General features: G+C 44.1%; 2 protein-coding genes across 3 annotated transcripts; both read right to left on the reverse strand.

Annotated features, from left to right (window-relative positions):
• Window positions 1-889: 889 nt before the first annotated feature.
• Window positions 890-8752, reverse strand: LOC139573438 (cell surface glycoprotein MUC18-like). Its single transcript, XM_071396866.1, has 7 exons — window positions 8733-8752; window positions 7777-7898; window positions 7225-7429; window positions 6211-6356; window positions 4550-4694; window positions 3415-3568; window positions 890-1754 (listed from the first exon to the last, which is right to left on the reverse strand). The coding sequence occupies exons 3-7, from the start codon at window positions 7424-7426 to the stop codon at window positions 1667-1669; spliced, it is 735 nt and encodes a 244-aa protein (XP_071252967.1). The 5' UTR covers window positions 7427-7429; window positions 7777-7898; window positions 8733-8752; the 3' UTR covers window positions 890-1666.
• Window positions 8753-12443: 3691 nt separating this feature from the next.
• On the reverse strand, window positions 12444-16891 carry LOC139573437 (zinc finger protein 260-like). Of its 2 annotated transcripts, XM_071396865.1 has the most exons (4): window positions 16424-16891; window positions 15966-16137; window positions 15750-15825; window positions 12444-15719 (listed from the first exon to the last, which is right to left on the reverse strand). In XM_071396865.1, the coding sequence occupies exons 1-4, from the start codon at window positions 16448-16450 to the stop codon at window positions 14354-14356; spliced, it is 1641 nt and encodes a 546-aa protein (XP_071252966.1). In that variant the 5' UTR covers window positions 16451-16891; the 3' UTR covers window positions 12444-14353. The 2 variants fall into 2 exon arrangements, with proteins under 2 accessions (XP_071252966.1, XP_071252965.1); XM_071396864.1 differs by having other exon boundaries at window positions 12444-15825.
• Window positions 16892-16973: the final 82 nt, after the last annotated feature.

The following is a 16973-nucleotide window of genomic DNA, read 5'->3' on the forward strand; positions in this document are numbered from 1 at the left end:
TCAGTTTAATAACATTATCCTGGCTGTACTCTGTAGCGCGTGGACGGTACCCTTTAATGGAGTGTCATTGTTAAACCACAGCATCTCCTTCCCGTTATTAACGGCAGCCTACCTTCAACCACGCACACATAATAAAACATCAACAGACAGTCCAGGCTTAATTAAATAGTTATGAGAAGAGCGGTTATAGTGATGAGCGGTGAAACAAATACGTTAAGGTTACAAGGCAACAGAGGAGAAAATGAAAGAATGAAGTTGTAGCCTGGCTGGGAGAGGGAGAGTTATTAATGGTGCTGTAGGATGCAGTGGGGAATGAACGATGTTTAACCACATACATAGCCTCACTTAAAACAATGGGTAGATGCCTCAAGGTTGTCTGTCTGTCTTCTGTTATTGACTGGGCATATCATATGTAGGCTCTCTCTCCATGGTTAGATGGTGTGAGTGAGGTGCAAATAATGGTGCAACTCTCTATCTTTCTCTCCTCTGTAGTTCTCTGGGCAGTCCATTTACAAATAATGGTGCAACTCTAGTTACACATAGTTCCATGTGTAACTATGTGTTGTTGTATGTGTCGAACTGCTTTGCTTTATCTTGGCCAGGTCGCAATTGTAAATGAGAACGTGTTCTCAATTTGCCTACCTGGTTAAATAAAGGTTAAATAAAAAATAAAAAATAAAAATAAAGGTTAGCTGTAGAGGAAGGCCTTGCAGAATGGATAGGAAGTGGAGGGAACTGAGGTTATAGAGAGGATAGGAGGTCAAGAGGCCATTGGATTTACTGTATGTGTCCAAGCTTGTACCAGCATCCAGCTTTCACAGCATTGTCAGTACTCCTCCCCCTCTCGATATGTCCTACATTTAAATCAATGATAAAAGACACTGGGGAATTACTATTAGAATGTCTCAAAGAAACTTTATATCATGAATATTAAAAGTACAGGAAATACAGCAAATAGATAACTCTGAGGGTAATGTTTCAAAGTGCTTCAGTTGTCATTGGAATATAGAGATAGAAAATAATCTACAAGTGTACATCTTGTCTGTATACTTTGAAGTGCATCACCACTACTATGCTACATAAGGTTATACATTTCCTTGAAAAAAAAATCCACACCAAAATTCTACACCACGTAAAAGTATTGAGGGGAAAAGGCACATTTGTGATACAGCAGTCACATTATATTTGCAACGTAAGAGGCATTCCTTTTTGTGAGCCCAAGGCTGCAAAAGTGGTGGTGGTGAGCAGTTTAACTCAAGGTAACCTCCTGAAACCTGTCTGCAGCTGCTCAGGGTTCACACAGTACAAAAGACTCCTCCCCCTTGCCTTGCCTCAGATAAGAAAGTGAATGTCAATTTTGCAGGTTGCGAGATCAATAAAGAGAAAATTGCACACCTTTTGTTCAAGAACACTTCAGCCAGCCCCGCTGGAAGCAAACCACCCCAGTAAAACAATCATTTGTCTCCCTCCTCTTACACGCAGCCAGCCTTTGATAATAGCTTCGATTTTACTCTGCATCCTGGCTCACTGCAACTCTGCATCCATAACCCAGGCACCTCTCCTCCCACCTTGACATCTTCCCTCCTTCCTATTCCTCACTCCCTTGCCCCCTTTACCATCTTTCTCCATTTGTTCCACTACTTCTTCTCTCCATCTCTTGGCGCGGTCACACCAGTGGTTGTTTGTCTCCACTGGTAGAGGCCAGAGACTCCACACTGGCTGTGTAGATGGGCTTCTTCTGAGAGTGGTCATCACTGGAGATAGAGAGAGGGGGAGGAGAGAAAGAGTGAGTTGCACCATTATTTGTAAATGGACTGCCCAGAGAACTACAGAGGAGAGAAAGATAGAGAGTTGCACCATTATTTGTATATGGACTGCCCAGAGAATCACAGAGGAGAGAACGACAAGTAAAAGAGAACAAATAGATTGCCAACCAGTGATCTACAGAATATACTGTAGGTCAAACACACACAGATGTAAAAAGCAACCTAACCTCAATAGCTTTCATATATTATATAAGACAGAATACCTATTACAGAAAGCATGTACTGTACTCATGTTGTAATCACCCTGATATGAGGTTGACCAACATAAGTTGTGGGTCACAATGTGTCTGATTACTGTGTATTTATTATGATTTTAACAGTACATACTATATGACCACAGTATCCTTACATGTTTTGCAAAAGTCTGGTGAAAACACATCCACATGAAAAAAATACTATAGTATAAATACTATAGTATGCATTGCAGTGATTTTGAGGACTACAGTCTGCAAAACACTACAGTGAATACTGTAGTACTTAGTGTAGTATACTGTAGTATCTACAGTTAACTATCTACAGTATAAATACAGTCGTTAAAGAAAACATGTAATATGTACTACAGTAATTAATGTAGTGTTTTTGTGGACTGTAGTATAATGTAGTATTTATTGTAGTGTTTTTGCAGACATTACTGTAGTGTCCACTATAGTGTTTTGTTTTATCTTTTACATAGAAGTGGAGGCTTTCACTTAGAAGAAACGTACTAGAGAAATTCTAAGAGCACATTTTCCATAACCTCTACGTAGGTAGGACTGGGGTCTGAACGTCAGCTCTTTTCTCTGACCTGTAAGTAGGTAGGACTGGGGTCTGAACGTCAGCTCTTTTCTCTAACCTGTAAGTAGGTAGGACTGGGGTCTGAACGTCAGCTCTTTTCTCTAACCTGTACGTAGGTAGGACTGGGGTCTGAACGTCAGCTCTTTTCTCTGACCTGTAAGTAGGTAGGACTGGGGTCTGAACGTCAGCTCTTTCCTCTAACCTGTATGGAACACAATATATGGTCTATACTTGGCATGTAGATGTCTTACTTATAGGTGGCACAAATTGGGATAGGGGAATGGGTAGGGAATATGCAAATTAAATACTGTAGTATTTACTTTAGTTTAAAAAAGTGTTGTGTTTTTGCAGACATTACTGTAGTATTTACTATAGTATTCTACAACATACTACACATGATTGAGGGATACTACAGTGTGTAGTATAGTATTTTACAGTATACCACATAATGCTATAGTAAGTACTGTAGTATTTTATAATAAACTGTAGTATTTTTTCATGTGGGCAGGGAAGAGATCAGGGAGGAAGTCAGCGACTGGGTCGAGCTGGTCACCGCCACTGGGACGCAGCGGTCTACAAGAACACTAACACACACAGTAAATCCACCTTTGACTCTTACGATAGTACCAAGGCTGAGTGAAATATAAGGCAATAGATATAATATATTGGCCTGGCTATAACCTGGGATAAATGGAAGAGGGGAGGGGAAGGAGATAAGAGAAAGGAGGGGGCACCACACACACACACACACACAGGGAGGGAGAGAGAGAGAGAGAGGTGAGAAGGGCACTGTGCCACAGAGCTCAGCACTCACATGGGTCCCTTGGTGCTCTTGGCCTGCTTGGCCCTGCGGACCAGGAAGACGGTGATAGACAGGATGAGCACCAGGAGAACTGCCCCCGCCACGGAGGTCATCAACACCAGGTTGGTGGAGTCGTACCAGGCTTGGTTGAGACGGCCGTTGGTGGCTGCAGACCGGAGAGTCAGACACACTACAGGCTTTAATAGTGGATGATTCACAGACAGTTTATTTTGTTAGCCTAGCTCCATACTGTCCATGTTGTAGTGTATCCAACTCTTCTGGATAAAATGGTTATAATCTGACCCTGCTGGTCATCTATGAACGTTTGAATGTCTTGAAAAACGATCTGGCCTTAATGGCCACATGCATCTCCACCCGGTACAGCCAGAAGAGCCTGATTCCTCTCTAGGTTTCTTACTAGGTTCCTACTTTTTAGGGAGTTTTTCCTAGCCTCTGTGCTGCTTCATCTGCATAGCTTGCTCTCTGGGGTTTTAGGCTGGGCATCTGTAAAGCACTGTGACAACTGCTGATGTAAAAAGGGCTGTATTAAATACATTTGATTGATTGAAAATAGTGTAAAATGAAGAGCAATTGATTGTTCACTTCGATTATTCACTTCCACTTCATACTGAAGCAGTGTCTTTACTGTTATAATTGACATGCATCCATCAAGTTTGATTGGCGTAACTGACTTGGAGGCTAGATAATTGAAACGATTGTAATCGCAAGGATTAAAATGGACTCTATATTGGCGATATGATCGTGTGGAAAAACCCGTGACCATTAATGCAGCGTAATCATCTCGCAGGTCGCTGATAAAAATGAACAATGATCAGTATGATAAATTGAATTAGCTGTAACATAATGAGTCCTCTTCTTCAGTGACATATTTAGTGTTCTAAGAGACGTCCTCTGCAGTGGCCAATTCCCTCCTCCATCACATAGCCGTAAGACCCTCGCCTTCATGGGAGCCTCTCGCTAGACACTCCCCTGTACCCCTCCTCTACATATGTGCATTGGCCCTAACATCTGTACCTCTCGCCCTCCCTCTTCTCCTTCCTGCATTCTAACCCCGACACATAATGTCCCTTTTCATAACCCCTGACCCCCGTAGTCCCCCCCTTCCTAACCCCTGACCCCTACCTACCTGGCAGCACAGTGATGGAGATGGTGCTGCTCTTCTTCAGGCTGGACAGGGTGGGGTGCTCAGCCATGCAGGTGTAGTCTCCACCATCCTCCATCCTCACCTTCTTCAGCCTCAGCTTGGAGGAGGGCACGATCCAGTCCTCTCCCTGTTAGAGGGAAGGATGGTGGGTGAGAGAGAGAGGAGAGAGGGGGGGGGGGTGCGAATGGAGGAGAAAGCGAGCAAACGAGTCAAGAAAACGTTTCTCAGTGGAGTTACAGTATGCTTGTCCCTTTGAGAGAAGCGATAAACTCCCGGACAAGGTGTATTTACCTGAACAGTAATCCCACTGAATAAATTCCACATAAACCCCATTCACTGACCTAGATGGGGAAATCAGCAAAGAATAGCACAGCAACACTGTTAACACAACACATAATGAGAAAACGGGAGGCACTGTGGACACAGAATTAGCTGCTGCGCTATTATTAAGAGGGAGAGTTAGACACAGTAGGGGAGGAATAATAGGAGAAACAGAATAGAAACAAACAAAAAAAAAACATTACACCTTGCAAATGATTTGGCTCCTGGGATCTCACATTTTCCTGCCAAGAAAGTACATTTCAATTTGAATGAGGGGCTGAATTAAGAGGATTTCCAGGAAAGGCCAGGTTTGGCCAAAACAGCATTCTGTATGCAAATCCACTGGCTCAGATGCATCTAGCCTCCTGCCTACCTCCCATTGACATTACTAGAGACCAGGACTGTGCAGTCAGTCAGCTGCTGTCCATCAAATGGCCCATACTGTTTGTTTCTCTGCCCCCATAATTCCTCCCATCCCCATCCTTGAATACTTTCTACCACTTGTCTAGACCTCATTAAACTAGTAATCCTCTAAGTGGGCAAGCTGCTCTACAGAAAGAGGAGGGCCCAAACCAGGGAATACCAATGAATACTGAGCTCCTCTTATGGTGCTGAGAGAGAAAGAGGAGGGCCCAAACCAGGGAATACCAATGAATACTGAGCTCCTCTTATGGTGCTGAGAGAGAAAGAGGAGACAGAGATGTTGTAACAGTTATGCAAATAGTTATGAATGTGTGGACAGACCAGTTCAAAAGGTAGATGGAGGATATTCACAGTGACAGATATTGGAGGGTGGAGGGGTATTCAAACTCAGAAAAATGTATTAAAATTAGGACTAACTTGATTTTAAAGGTGTGAAATTGTATCAGGTCTGAAATAGTTGACCCACAATGTCCTGAAGTAGTGATATCTCATTTTACCACTAGGGAGCAGCAAATCAATTCACCAAGGTCTTATTGTTGCCTGCATGGCCATTCGGAGTTTGACATTTAGCATTGAGAGGTCTTAATTCCCCTGGGCATTTGGTTTGTGGCTTTGGTAACAGCAAGTTGAATAATTCAACAATGGTTAACTGAACATTGAAAAATCATTAGAAATCTATCCACAGAATGGCTTTCAGGTTGAATGCCACTTGTCTAGACCTCATTAAACTATTAATCCTCTGTAAGTGGGCAAGCTGCTCTCCAGAATGAGGAGGGCCCAAACCAGGAAATAACAATGAATACTGAGCACCTCTTATGGTGCTGAGAGAGAAAGAGGAGCGGGATAGAGAGTGAGAGATCGAGCGATAGAAGGCCAGATCCTGACAGACCCAAACTCACATATTTCTGCCAGAAGTATTGTGGTGCCTCAGAGGCTGTGGTGGAGCACTCCACCTCCACGTCGTCGCCTAGTGTCACAAGCAGGTTTTCCTTGATGAACTTCCGGCTGGAGGAGGACACATCGTACACAGACAGCTCACGCATGTCTGAACAGGGGATCAGAAACACAGCAGGTTCAGGCAGAAATCAAGAAGAATGCATGTGTGATGGTTTTAAGAGGTTTGAGTGTGTGTGTGTGTGTGCAGCTGTGCGCACAGTGTACAAGCATGCATAGACATCAGTCAACAGAGTCATATCCTTGAGTATACTGCAGTATCGTGCCTCAAATCCTCTACAAATTGCCCATGAGGGAACAATCAGATAAAGGTAATTGCCTTCATCTTCCTAAGTCCTCACAATGGTGCACTGTGGAGTGTGACGGTTAATTTTCTCCCTCTCTACGTCAACGGAACCATCTCCATGTGCCTTGGGCTCTCTCCTTCTGTCCACACAAATAATTCCCCATTATCGATTGCTCCACAGGCAAAGAAGCCTATCAAAAGACATGACGGACAATTTGATCGCCCCTGTAGCGGAAGGCAAAATAGGCCTCACGCTATGACCACCCTTTCATGAGCCTTGTACAATATGTCTCTTCTTCTGGTTGCTTTGTATTTCTATCTATCCCCTGTGAATTTCTGTTTCTGGAACATTGTTTTTGAAAACAATGAGGAGAATGGATATACTGTACGGTGGAGTGGACAGCAGGCACTCCTCCTGGAGAGCTACTACTGGGTGTGCAGGGGTTTGTTCCAGCACTACACTTACCCTCCGGATTCAGCTAATCAAGGTTCTGGGGAGCAGCTGGTACAAATCAGGTGTATTAAAGCAGGGTTGTACTAAAAGCCTGCATACCCAGCAGCTCTCCAGGAGGTTTGGTCTTTCCTGCTGTGCCGACTTATTGGCCATCGCAACATTTTTTTTAAACAGCTGTTACAGACATGCATGTGACTATATAGCCCACCCCATACTCACAGTTGATGGTGATAGCCAGGGGCTGGGAGGAGTTGTCGGTTGCCGTGGCATTGTCTGCGACACAGCGGTAGAGTCCCTGGTGGAAGTAGCTGTGGATGCTGCGGATGGACAGAAGCAGTTGGCTCGCCTCACGCCTCAAGATAACACCAGGGATACATTGGCGGTACATGGGCTCCTCCTCCAGCCGATACCACTTATTCATGTACTGATGGAGAGTAGGAGAGAGAGGAACAGTGAGAGAGAGAGAAACAGAGATTTACCTAATCTGCAAACAGCAGTCATATGCAGGACTGGCTCAGTGATATGAGTAGTAGTAGTGAGAATGATTACCTTCTTGGTCTACACACATTGGTCATTTTACATACAATAAAAATGATAAAGCTGAGCCCTGTTGACATAAACATACTGCACTAACTGAAGTCGAGTTCAAGTCATGTTTCGATAAGTGCAGCACCTCAACACGCTTTACTTCACATAGTTCAGCAACAGAATTGGCAATCATATAACGCAATTATAAGTAAAGTCAGAGGTAGAAGTAGCATGTGTCCTGACCTTGGAAAACTTCTCAAAGTGGACTTGGCTGGTGTTGAGCTCCGAGTCAGAAAGCAGACATTCCAGGGTGACTTCATCGTTCTCCAGAACAGGCTTGTCTGGTCCCTTTATGACCAGGGCCGCTAGACAGCACAGAAGAAGACAACAGGGACCAAATCAACACCATCATCATACACTTTAGTTGTCGATGCTAGTTTATTGTTTAGTTAATCTCGTCCCATGGCTGGTAGTAGACAAGATTATTGTTTAGCCCACCTATTGCTATAGTCATTCCAGTGGGGTTTCTTTGTTGAGAAGTATTTTGATACACTTCAGTGGATGGGCTGGTGTGCCTAACAATTAGGCCACATATAGGGCATTAGACTGGGCTGTTGCAGCAGCTTACTGTTTGAGTGACAAATACAGTGTTTAATATTTATACAAGTGCTTCCTTTTCCTTCTTGTTGACTGGTTCAAACCAGACTGGCAATTAGCCAAACACAGCCAGATGAACAACAGGTTTGTCTACTTGACGAGGAGATGCTGGTAATAAAAGGTTGGTAGGACAAAGCTGGACAAAGCGTTTTAGTGCAAAAACACAGACCATCCACACACTTGCATTACTTGTCAGAGGAGCTGAACAACACGTTGAAAGCACACCATTTCATGGGGATGACTGTGGCATTATCGATCCACACCATGGACAATGCTGAAGAAAAGCAATTGGAAACATGTTTTTAGATAGTGACAAAAATCTAAACAGTGACTTAAATTGTTTTTCTCTACAGGCGTTGAGTCTCCAAGGTAAATCAAATCCCATGGAATTGGATAGAGGTGCAGAGATTCATGTGATTTGTCACACTTTCAATTCATATTCAAATAATTGGCTTTTCAGGGGAGTTCCGCTCTCAATTAATAATTGAATTGATTACCCAGGCACAAACAGAGACAATATAAAAAAATATATATAAACTCACCAAAAACAAGAAACGTCCCTTTTTCAGGACACTGTCTTCAAAGATCATTCGTAAAAATCCAAATAACTTCACAGATCTCCATTGTAAAGGGTTTAAACACTGTTTCCCATGCTTGTTCAATAAACCATAAACAATTAATGAACATGCACCTGTGGAACGGTCGTTAAGACACTAACAGCTTACAGACGGTAGGTAATTAAGGTCACAGTTATGAAAACTTAGGACACTAAAGAGGCCTTTGTACTGACTCTGAATAACACCAAAATAAAGATGCCCTGGGTCCCTGCTCATCTGCGTGAACGTGCCTTAGGCATGCTGCAAGGAGGCATGAGGACTGCAGATGTGGCCAGGGAAATACATTGCAATGTCTGTACTGTGAGACGCCTAAGACGCTACAGGGAGACAGGACGGACAGCTGATCGTCCTCGCAGTGGCAGAACACGTGTAACAACACCTGCACAGGATCGGTACATCCGAACATCACACCTGAAGGACAAGTACAGGATGGCAACAACAACTGCGCGAGTTACAACAGGAACGCACAATCCCTCCATCAGTGCTCAGACTGTCCGCAATAGGCTGAGAGAGGCTGGACTGAGGGCTTGTAGGCCTGTTGTAAGGCAGGTCCTCACCATACATCACCGGCAACAACGTCGCCTATGGACACAAACCCACCGTCACTGGACCAGACAGGACTGGCAAAAAGTTATTTTCACTGACGAGTCGCGGTTTTGTCTCACCAGGGGTGATGGTCGGATTCGCGTTTATCGTCGAAGGAATGAGCGTTACACCGAGGTCTGTACTCTGGAGCAGGATCGATTTGGAGGTGGAGGGTCCGTCAAGGTCTGGGGCGGTGTGTCACAGCATCATCAGACTGAGCTTGTTGTCATTGCAGGCAATCTCAACGCTGTGCGTTACAGGGAAGACACCCTCCTCCCTCATGTGGTACCCTTCCTGCAGGCTCATCCTGACATGACCCTCCTGCATGACAATGCCACCAGCCATACTGCTCGTTTTGTGTGTGATTTCCTGCAAGACAGGAATGTCAGTGTTCTGCCATGGCCAGCGAAGAGCCCGGATCTCAATCCCATTGAGCACGTCTGGGACCTGTTGGATCGGAGGGTGAGGGCTAGGGCCATTCCCCACAGAAATGTCTGGGAATTTGCAGGTGCCTTGGTGGAAGAGTGGGGTAACATCTCACAGCAAGAACTGGCAAATCTGGTGCAGTCCATGAGGAGGAGATGCACTTAAGTACTTAATGCAGCTGGTGGCCACACCAGATACTGACTGTTACTTTTGATTTTGACCCCCCCTTTGTTCAGGGACACATTATTCCAATTCTGTTAGTCACATGTCTGTGGAACTTGTTCAGTTTATGTCTCAGTTTTTGAATCTTGTTTTGTTCATACAAATATTTATACATGTTAAGTTTGCTGAAAATAAATGCAGTTGACAGTGAGAGGACGTTTCTTTTTTGCTGAGTTTACATACACATCTGCGTCACCTGATTTTACGCAGCACTTGAGATCGTTTCAGCGCGACCAAATAAACACTTGCAAAACCGAGAACAAAATAATCTCTTTCCCATAATATACCAACCATGATAACACACCATGTGCAGGTAATGAGATAATGAGTGCAAGTTAAATCTGAGTATAAGCCCTTATGTGATGCAAACACAGGTGACCTACAATATCCTGTCAAGCAGTGGTGGAAAAAGTACCCAATTGTCATACTTGAGTAAAAGTATAGATACCTTAATAAAAAGTTACTAAAGTAAAAGTCACGCAGTAAAATACTACTTGAGTAAAAGTCTAAAAGTATTTGGTTCTAAATATACTGAAGTATCAAAAGTAAAAGTATAAATCACTTCAAATTCCTTGTATTAAGCAAAGCAGACGGCACCATTTTCTTGTTTTTAAAATGTATGGATAGCCAGGGGCACACTCCAACATTATTTACAAAAGATGCATTTGTGTTTAGTGAGTCACAGATCAGAGGCAGTAGGGATGACCAGGCATGTTCTCTTGATAAGTGAATTGGACAATTTTTCTGTCCTGCTAAGCATTGAAAATATACTTTTGGGTGTCAGGGAAAATGTATGGAGTAAAAAGTACATTATTTTCTTTAGGAAAGTAGTGAAGAAAAAAGTTATATAAAAGTTATATAAATCGTAATGTACAGATACCCTCCAAAAACTACTTAAGTAGTACTTTCAAGTATTTTTACTTAAGTACTTTACAAGACTGTTGTCAAGTAAACTAACTTGAAGGACAATGCTGAACAGAGTTCACATTTGCAGTTTAATTAAAACGAATAAGCCTACATAAAATGTAAGTGTAAAGAGAGAGTAGAATAAAATGAAATTCACTCAGTTAAAGTAAATAAAATTATATTTACCAATACTGCTGTGAGCATGTGCAATTACTAAAATCGCAAAGAGTATAAAACCTCTCATGTTTGTTATTGAATTCTGGGTATTCCCACTCTGCTTCACAGTCTGTATCCAAATACTGCAAATCCGTCTGACTGTCGAAAGGAACGTCTGGCACTGTACTTATTGATACTGGGGGAGGCGTGGCTTCCAGGGTTGTCTTTCTTTCAAAGTTAGGAAACAAGCTTTACACACACACACATATATATATATATATATATATACACACCTCTTTCTTTCCACGTGCCGAATGTTTTTATTAAAGTGTTTTTTTCTGTTTGGTTTTAAATAACTGTTCTCCACTGTTGTAGATATTAAGTAAAAACAATACGTGTGTATATTGATAACAATGGGAGTATACGCTCCAATTACCAATCACTCGTTAGTGCGTCACTTGTCTCCGTGCGCTCAGGAGGTTGATGTACAGTTTCACGCAGGTCAGCGCTATACGAGATCATTGGAAAGTCCCTAACCACAACCATAGCACTTACCTAACATTTTAAAATTCTACTTTAATGGGGTAGGGATGTCCCAAAGATCCCAGATAGCACTGACCGTGTCATGCATGGCTCTCCAACCCGGTTCCTGGAGAGCTACCCTCCTGTAGTTTTTCGCTCAGAACGGTAGCTCACCAGGACCATGGTTGGAGAGACGTACTGCTATCATAAAGCGCTCTTTTGTCACACACAAGAGCTTTTGCCATCTATAGGTCAATTACCTATCATTAACCAAACCTGTCCCGACTTCAGGTGGGTCCGAAAATGGTTCCGTTTACACTTAATTACATATCATGACAAGTGGAAGGACGCTCTTTACGCATGTGGACTGTTCTGCGTCGCCTGATTTTACGCAGCCCTTGAGATCGTTTCAGCGCGACCAAATAAACACTTGCAAAACCTATAACAAAATCATCTCTTTCCAAAAGGTACTGTGAAATGCTGTTGAGTTTCGAGGAACCGTTAACACACTTGAAACAGAGCCTTTTCATGGACACATTTTGATTAGTCAAACTCCCAAGAATGCCCGTCTCATACGTTTTTCATTTTTTCTGTTTCTGGCAAACCAATTCTGCCATTTCTGTAGTGTCATCACTAGTGGCTTGTCATGCTATATGTCTGATATAAGATCTCCCAGATAATTGTACAAGCCTTGCCTGTTGTTGGGAATCCCAGCTGACCGTGGTTTTAGTATCATTTTATACCAGTTAGTAAACATCTGAGACACATCTTGGGTCAAAGAGGCTGGAGTGAAATGATCATTACAAAAGGCCCTATAGATGATGTTTTTAAACAACCCTGAATGACTGAGGGCAATCATTTACTGAAAACTGGTCTATGTGGAAAAACAGATGGATATATAAAATGTATTTTGACAGGGAGACATCTCTTTTACAGATGAGCCATATCTGTATACATACACACTATATACATCAATATACACAAATATTCACATCAACACACAATCATAGAAAACCAACACAATCTTCAGCAAAAAGGTCCTCAATCAGCCTTTCGAACTGCCCTAGAGGCTACAGAATACCAAAGAAGGGAAGTTGGCCAAACAGAAGTTTCAATAGTTTCAGTGTCTGAAAAAAAAGACCCTAGGCAACAGTAGCATTTGAAAATAGTGGGAGGCAACACAGATATCTAGATCAATGGTTCTTAACCTTTTTCAGTAACTGGACCACCAACTGAATTGTGCTCGGTCCGGACTACCCCTGAAGCACAGGAGGTTGGTGATACCGTCATTTGGTAGGATACGCTCATAATGGCTGGAGCGGAATCGGTGGAATGGTATCAAATACATCAAACAAATGGTTTTCATGCGTTTGATTCCATTCCATTTACTCCGTCCCGGCCATTATTATGAGCCGTCCTCCCCTCAGCAGCCTCCACTGCTGAAGTACCCCCCTCATGTGCATTTTACCAGTAGGCCTATGGTCTCATGAGTCTTCTCAAGTACCCCCTGTGGATAGGCCAAGTAGCCCCAGGGGTCCTAGTACCACTGGTTGGGAACCACTGATCTAGAGAAGGGGTGTCAAACTCATTCCATGGAGGGCCTAGTGTCTACAGGTTTTTGTTTTTTCCTTTCAATTAAGCCCAAGACAACCATGTGTGGGGAGTTCCTTAATAATTAGTGACAGCAATTCATAAATCAAGGACAAGGGAGCAGCTAAAACCTGAAGACACTCGGACCCCCATGGAATGAGTGACACCTGTAGCCTAGACAGACTAGTTTCAGAGCCCGTGTTTCTGCTGCTATGCTTCTAAATGACCACTAGGTGGAGATCTGAAGCAATAGAAAACAGGTCAACAAACCATGTGTCTCTGAGAAATGATCCTGATTAAAAAATACTTTGTATAAGAGCTCATCTTCCAACAGTGAAGATATTGATCCTCAATAAAATCACTAAAACACTAACATATCAGTTGTCATGAAGTTTAGTACAGTGTGGTTTATGCAAATATATAATTTTTTTATGTACTAGAATGATCTAATCTGAGATCAAAGGCACAATGAGCTAAATAGATAAACTGATATACACAAGTATATACGGGCCTATAGACATACAATATCAGTTTCTATTATTACAAAATATATATTACACAATGATGCTAAATACAACATATCCTCACTTCTGCACTTACTTTTTATGTATTATTTAACCTTTATTTAACTAGGCAAGTCAATTAAGAACAAATTCTTATTTACAGCCTACCCCGCCCAAACCCTCCCCTAACCCGGACGACGCTGGGCCAATTGTGCGCCGCCCTATGGGACAATGTCTTACAGTGTCATACATTTGAGATGATGTTATCTGTGGATTTTGCCAAACCAGTAAAATAAATAAAAAATAATCCAAAGCTCTCAAATATCATCTTTAGTAGCCTAATCATGGTATTTGGCTTTTGACAAAGAGAAAATTGGACTCGCAAAATGTGAACACTATCGCAAAAGACTTCCTTAGGCCTGGAGTGCATCTTTTAAAGTGGAAATTCAATCTGAAAAATGTCATAGATCCCATTGATAGAGACACTTAATTGTTCACCTCGTCTTCTCACCTCCCTTCACCAACATGCCTTTACACATTTTCCTCCTCGATGAGTCTCAAGCTTTCAGCCTCTTCTCACCTCTCCCTTAGCCTTTGATCCAACAATCTACTGCATCAAGCTTCCATCTCTCCCTCTCACCCCTCCCCCTCAGTGTCCCCCAGGTCATCCTCCTCTACCCCTTCTGTAGAGTAGTGCACCAGAGTTTGGTGTCTGTTTCTGGAGAGAGCGTCCCCAAAACGCAGCCCACAGTCCTCACAGGTGTACAGCTGAGCCCTCCCTTCCCTGCTACTGTCTGGTTCTGCTCTTCCGGAGGGGATCTTCACACCGCTAGACTGGAACTCTTTGTCTGAGGTTACAGTCAGACCTGACAATGGAGAAGCAAGGAGAGACTCAGGGGAAAGGATTTTGGTCGGGGCAGGAGTAATGCTGGAGCTCACGTCAGTATGGGGGTTGTTGCGTAACCTGTTTGGATTGGCACTGGGGCGTTCCACAGCAGCTGAGCTGCCTAGACTCTGTCTCCCCCTATGGGACCCACCGGCTCCTCCACCCCCGCCCATATCTGACACCATCCCATGGACAGTGCGCTGGTGGAAGCGGATGCCGGAGCGGTTGGAGAAGCCCTTCCCACAGAGGCTGCACACAAACGGCCGTTCCCCGGTGTGGATCCTTGTGTGGATCTTCAGTGCCCCCGACTGAGTGAAGCACTTCCCACACTGGGTGCAGCGGTAGGGCTTCTCACCTGTGTGGGTCCTTTGGTGGGCCCGGACCCCGGCCAGGTGGGGGAAGCCCCTCCCACAGTAGGCGCAGGCATAGGGTCTCTCCCCAGTGTGAATGCGCCGGTGGATCTTTAACGCTCCTGACTGGCTGAAGCTCTTGCCGCAGTCAGGGCATGAGTAGGGCCGGGCGCCGGTGTGTACGTTGAGGTGGATGCGGAGGTTGGAGTGGGAGTTGAAGGCGCGCCCGCACTCAGTGCACAGGAAGCCACCGGCCTTGTGAGCATGCTGGGTGCGCTGGTGCTGTAGCAGCTGAGAGGGTCGGGGGAAGGAGGCTGTACAGTGCATGCATGGGTGTAGGGTGGGGGACACTGTGGTCACCCCTCCAACATGGTTCTGGGGGGGTTTGTGTACCTGCTGGTGGCAGAGGAGATGGGAGCAGGAGGGGAAGGAATGCTGGCAGGACAGGCAGGGGAAGGTGCCAGGGGCCAGGCCAGGGTGGGAGTGGTGGAGGGGCAGGCAGGTGGTAAGTGGGCAGTGGTGGTGGTAGTGGGTGTGCGTCTGGGAGAATGGAAAGTCTGCTGCCCCCTGATGGTGGTGCAGTAGCTGGGTGCAGGTCTGGAAGCCCCGGCGGCAGCAGAAACAAGGGAAGGTGGGGATTTGGGGCAGGGGGCTTGGTGAAGAAGTACCCTGGTTAGTGGGAGTGGTAGGGGCTGGGCTGGGGCTCTGGGTACTGGTCTCCTTGTCCTGACTCTGGGGCTGACTGAGCTCTGGGCTGTAGGTGCTGCTGGGCTCAGGCTGTGAGGACACAGTGCCTCTGGGCTTTATGGTCTGGAAGGAGGAAGAGGAGGAAGAGTAGGGGCAGCCAGGGCAAGTGCAGGTATGGTGCTGAGCTGTGTACAAGTGGGGGAAAAGACAAAATCAAGAAAATACATGTATTATAATGCCAGACAAGCCGTTACCTACGAAAACTAAATCTGTTTCCTTAGTATTCCCTGTCCTTTCTTATTACTCCACAATGTTCTCCACTCACCTTGTCCACTGACGTCTCCGTCTCTGGCCTCTCTAATGCTCTCTGCCTGGGCCTGTCTGGGCTGGGCTGAGCCTGGGGCTGCTGGTGGGGCGTCTTTTAGCCCCAGAGCCCCCCCAGAGACCATCAGGTCTCCAATGAACTGGTGCATCTCCAACCAGGAGCCTGGGTCATGCTGGGTGGGGGGAAATTAAGAGGGAGGATAGGTGTCAATTGTAAATAGCAATGAGATTGCTTATACTACAACATATTTAATTTGCGACTTACATATACATTAGCAACAGTTATCAGTTTTACAAATATTTAAACTGTATTATATATATTTTTACAATAATACTTTATTTTTTTTTAAATCCAAGACTGCTTTTTGGTATTTTTTTTATTATGGATACAAATAGGCTACACAATCATACTCTCACTTCTTCAAAATGTGCATTTTATTGACAGGCCTATATACTTACGCTCACAGCGAACTTGTCTTTGTCCATGTAGAATAATGTGTACAGTTATAGGAAGTTTTTGCCGTCTGTTCCGTTTCATCAGCCTACATTGCTCGAAGCAAGAGAAAGGAATTTGAGCTACGTAACCCAACCGTCTTCCGATCGACACTGAAAGGGATATCTATTGCAAACTGTTGTGTGTTCTTACGCCCGCCACATTTCCCTACTTGTGTTATCTGCGCCGGATTTGACAAATTATTTCCGGGCTTTCTTACCATGTGACAATATTTGTAGTCTTTTCTTCAACCGAGCTCTGTACTGCGCGCATTAGCACTATCCAACTGTTTTAAGGAGGTAGGCCTATATAATTATAGACCTACCTAGCCGAGTTAATAATTTATTAACATTTCAAAATGCAACACTGGAATTACAACGCTTTGGTTAAATGTTAGGTTATGTTATATTAAGATTTATATCATTGTGTTTACAATTAGATACACTTACCATAGTGGCTTCCCTACTTCCTCTCCAGCACTCAAGAGTGTTCTGTATAGGTCAATGAAAGAAGGCT

Source organism: Salvelinus alpinus, chromosome 4 (genome assembly GCF_045679555.1).
Source record: "Salvelinus alpinus chromosome 4, SLU_Salpinus.1, whole genome shotgun sequence".
In the NCBI taxonomy this organism is placed as follows: Eukaryota; Metazoa; Chordata; class Actinopteri; order Salmoniformes; family Salmonidae; genus Salvelinus; species Salvelinus alpinus.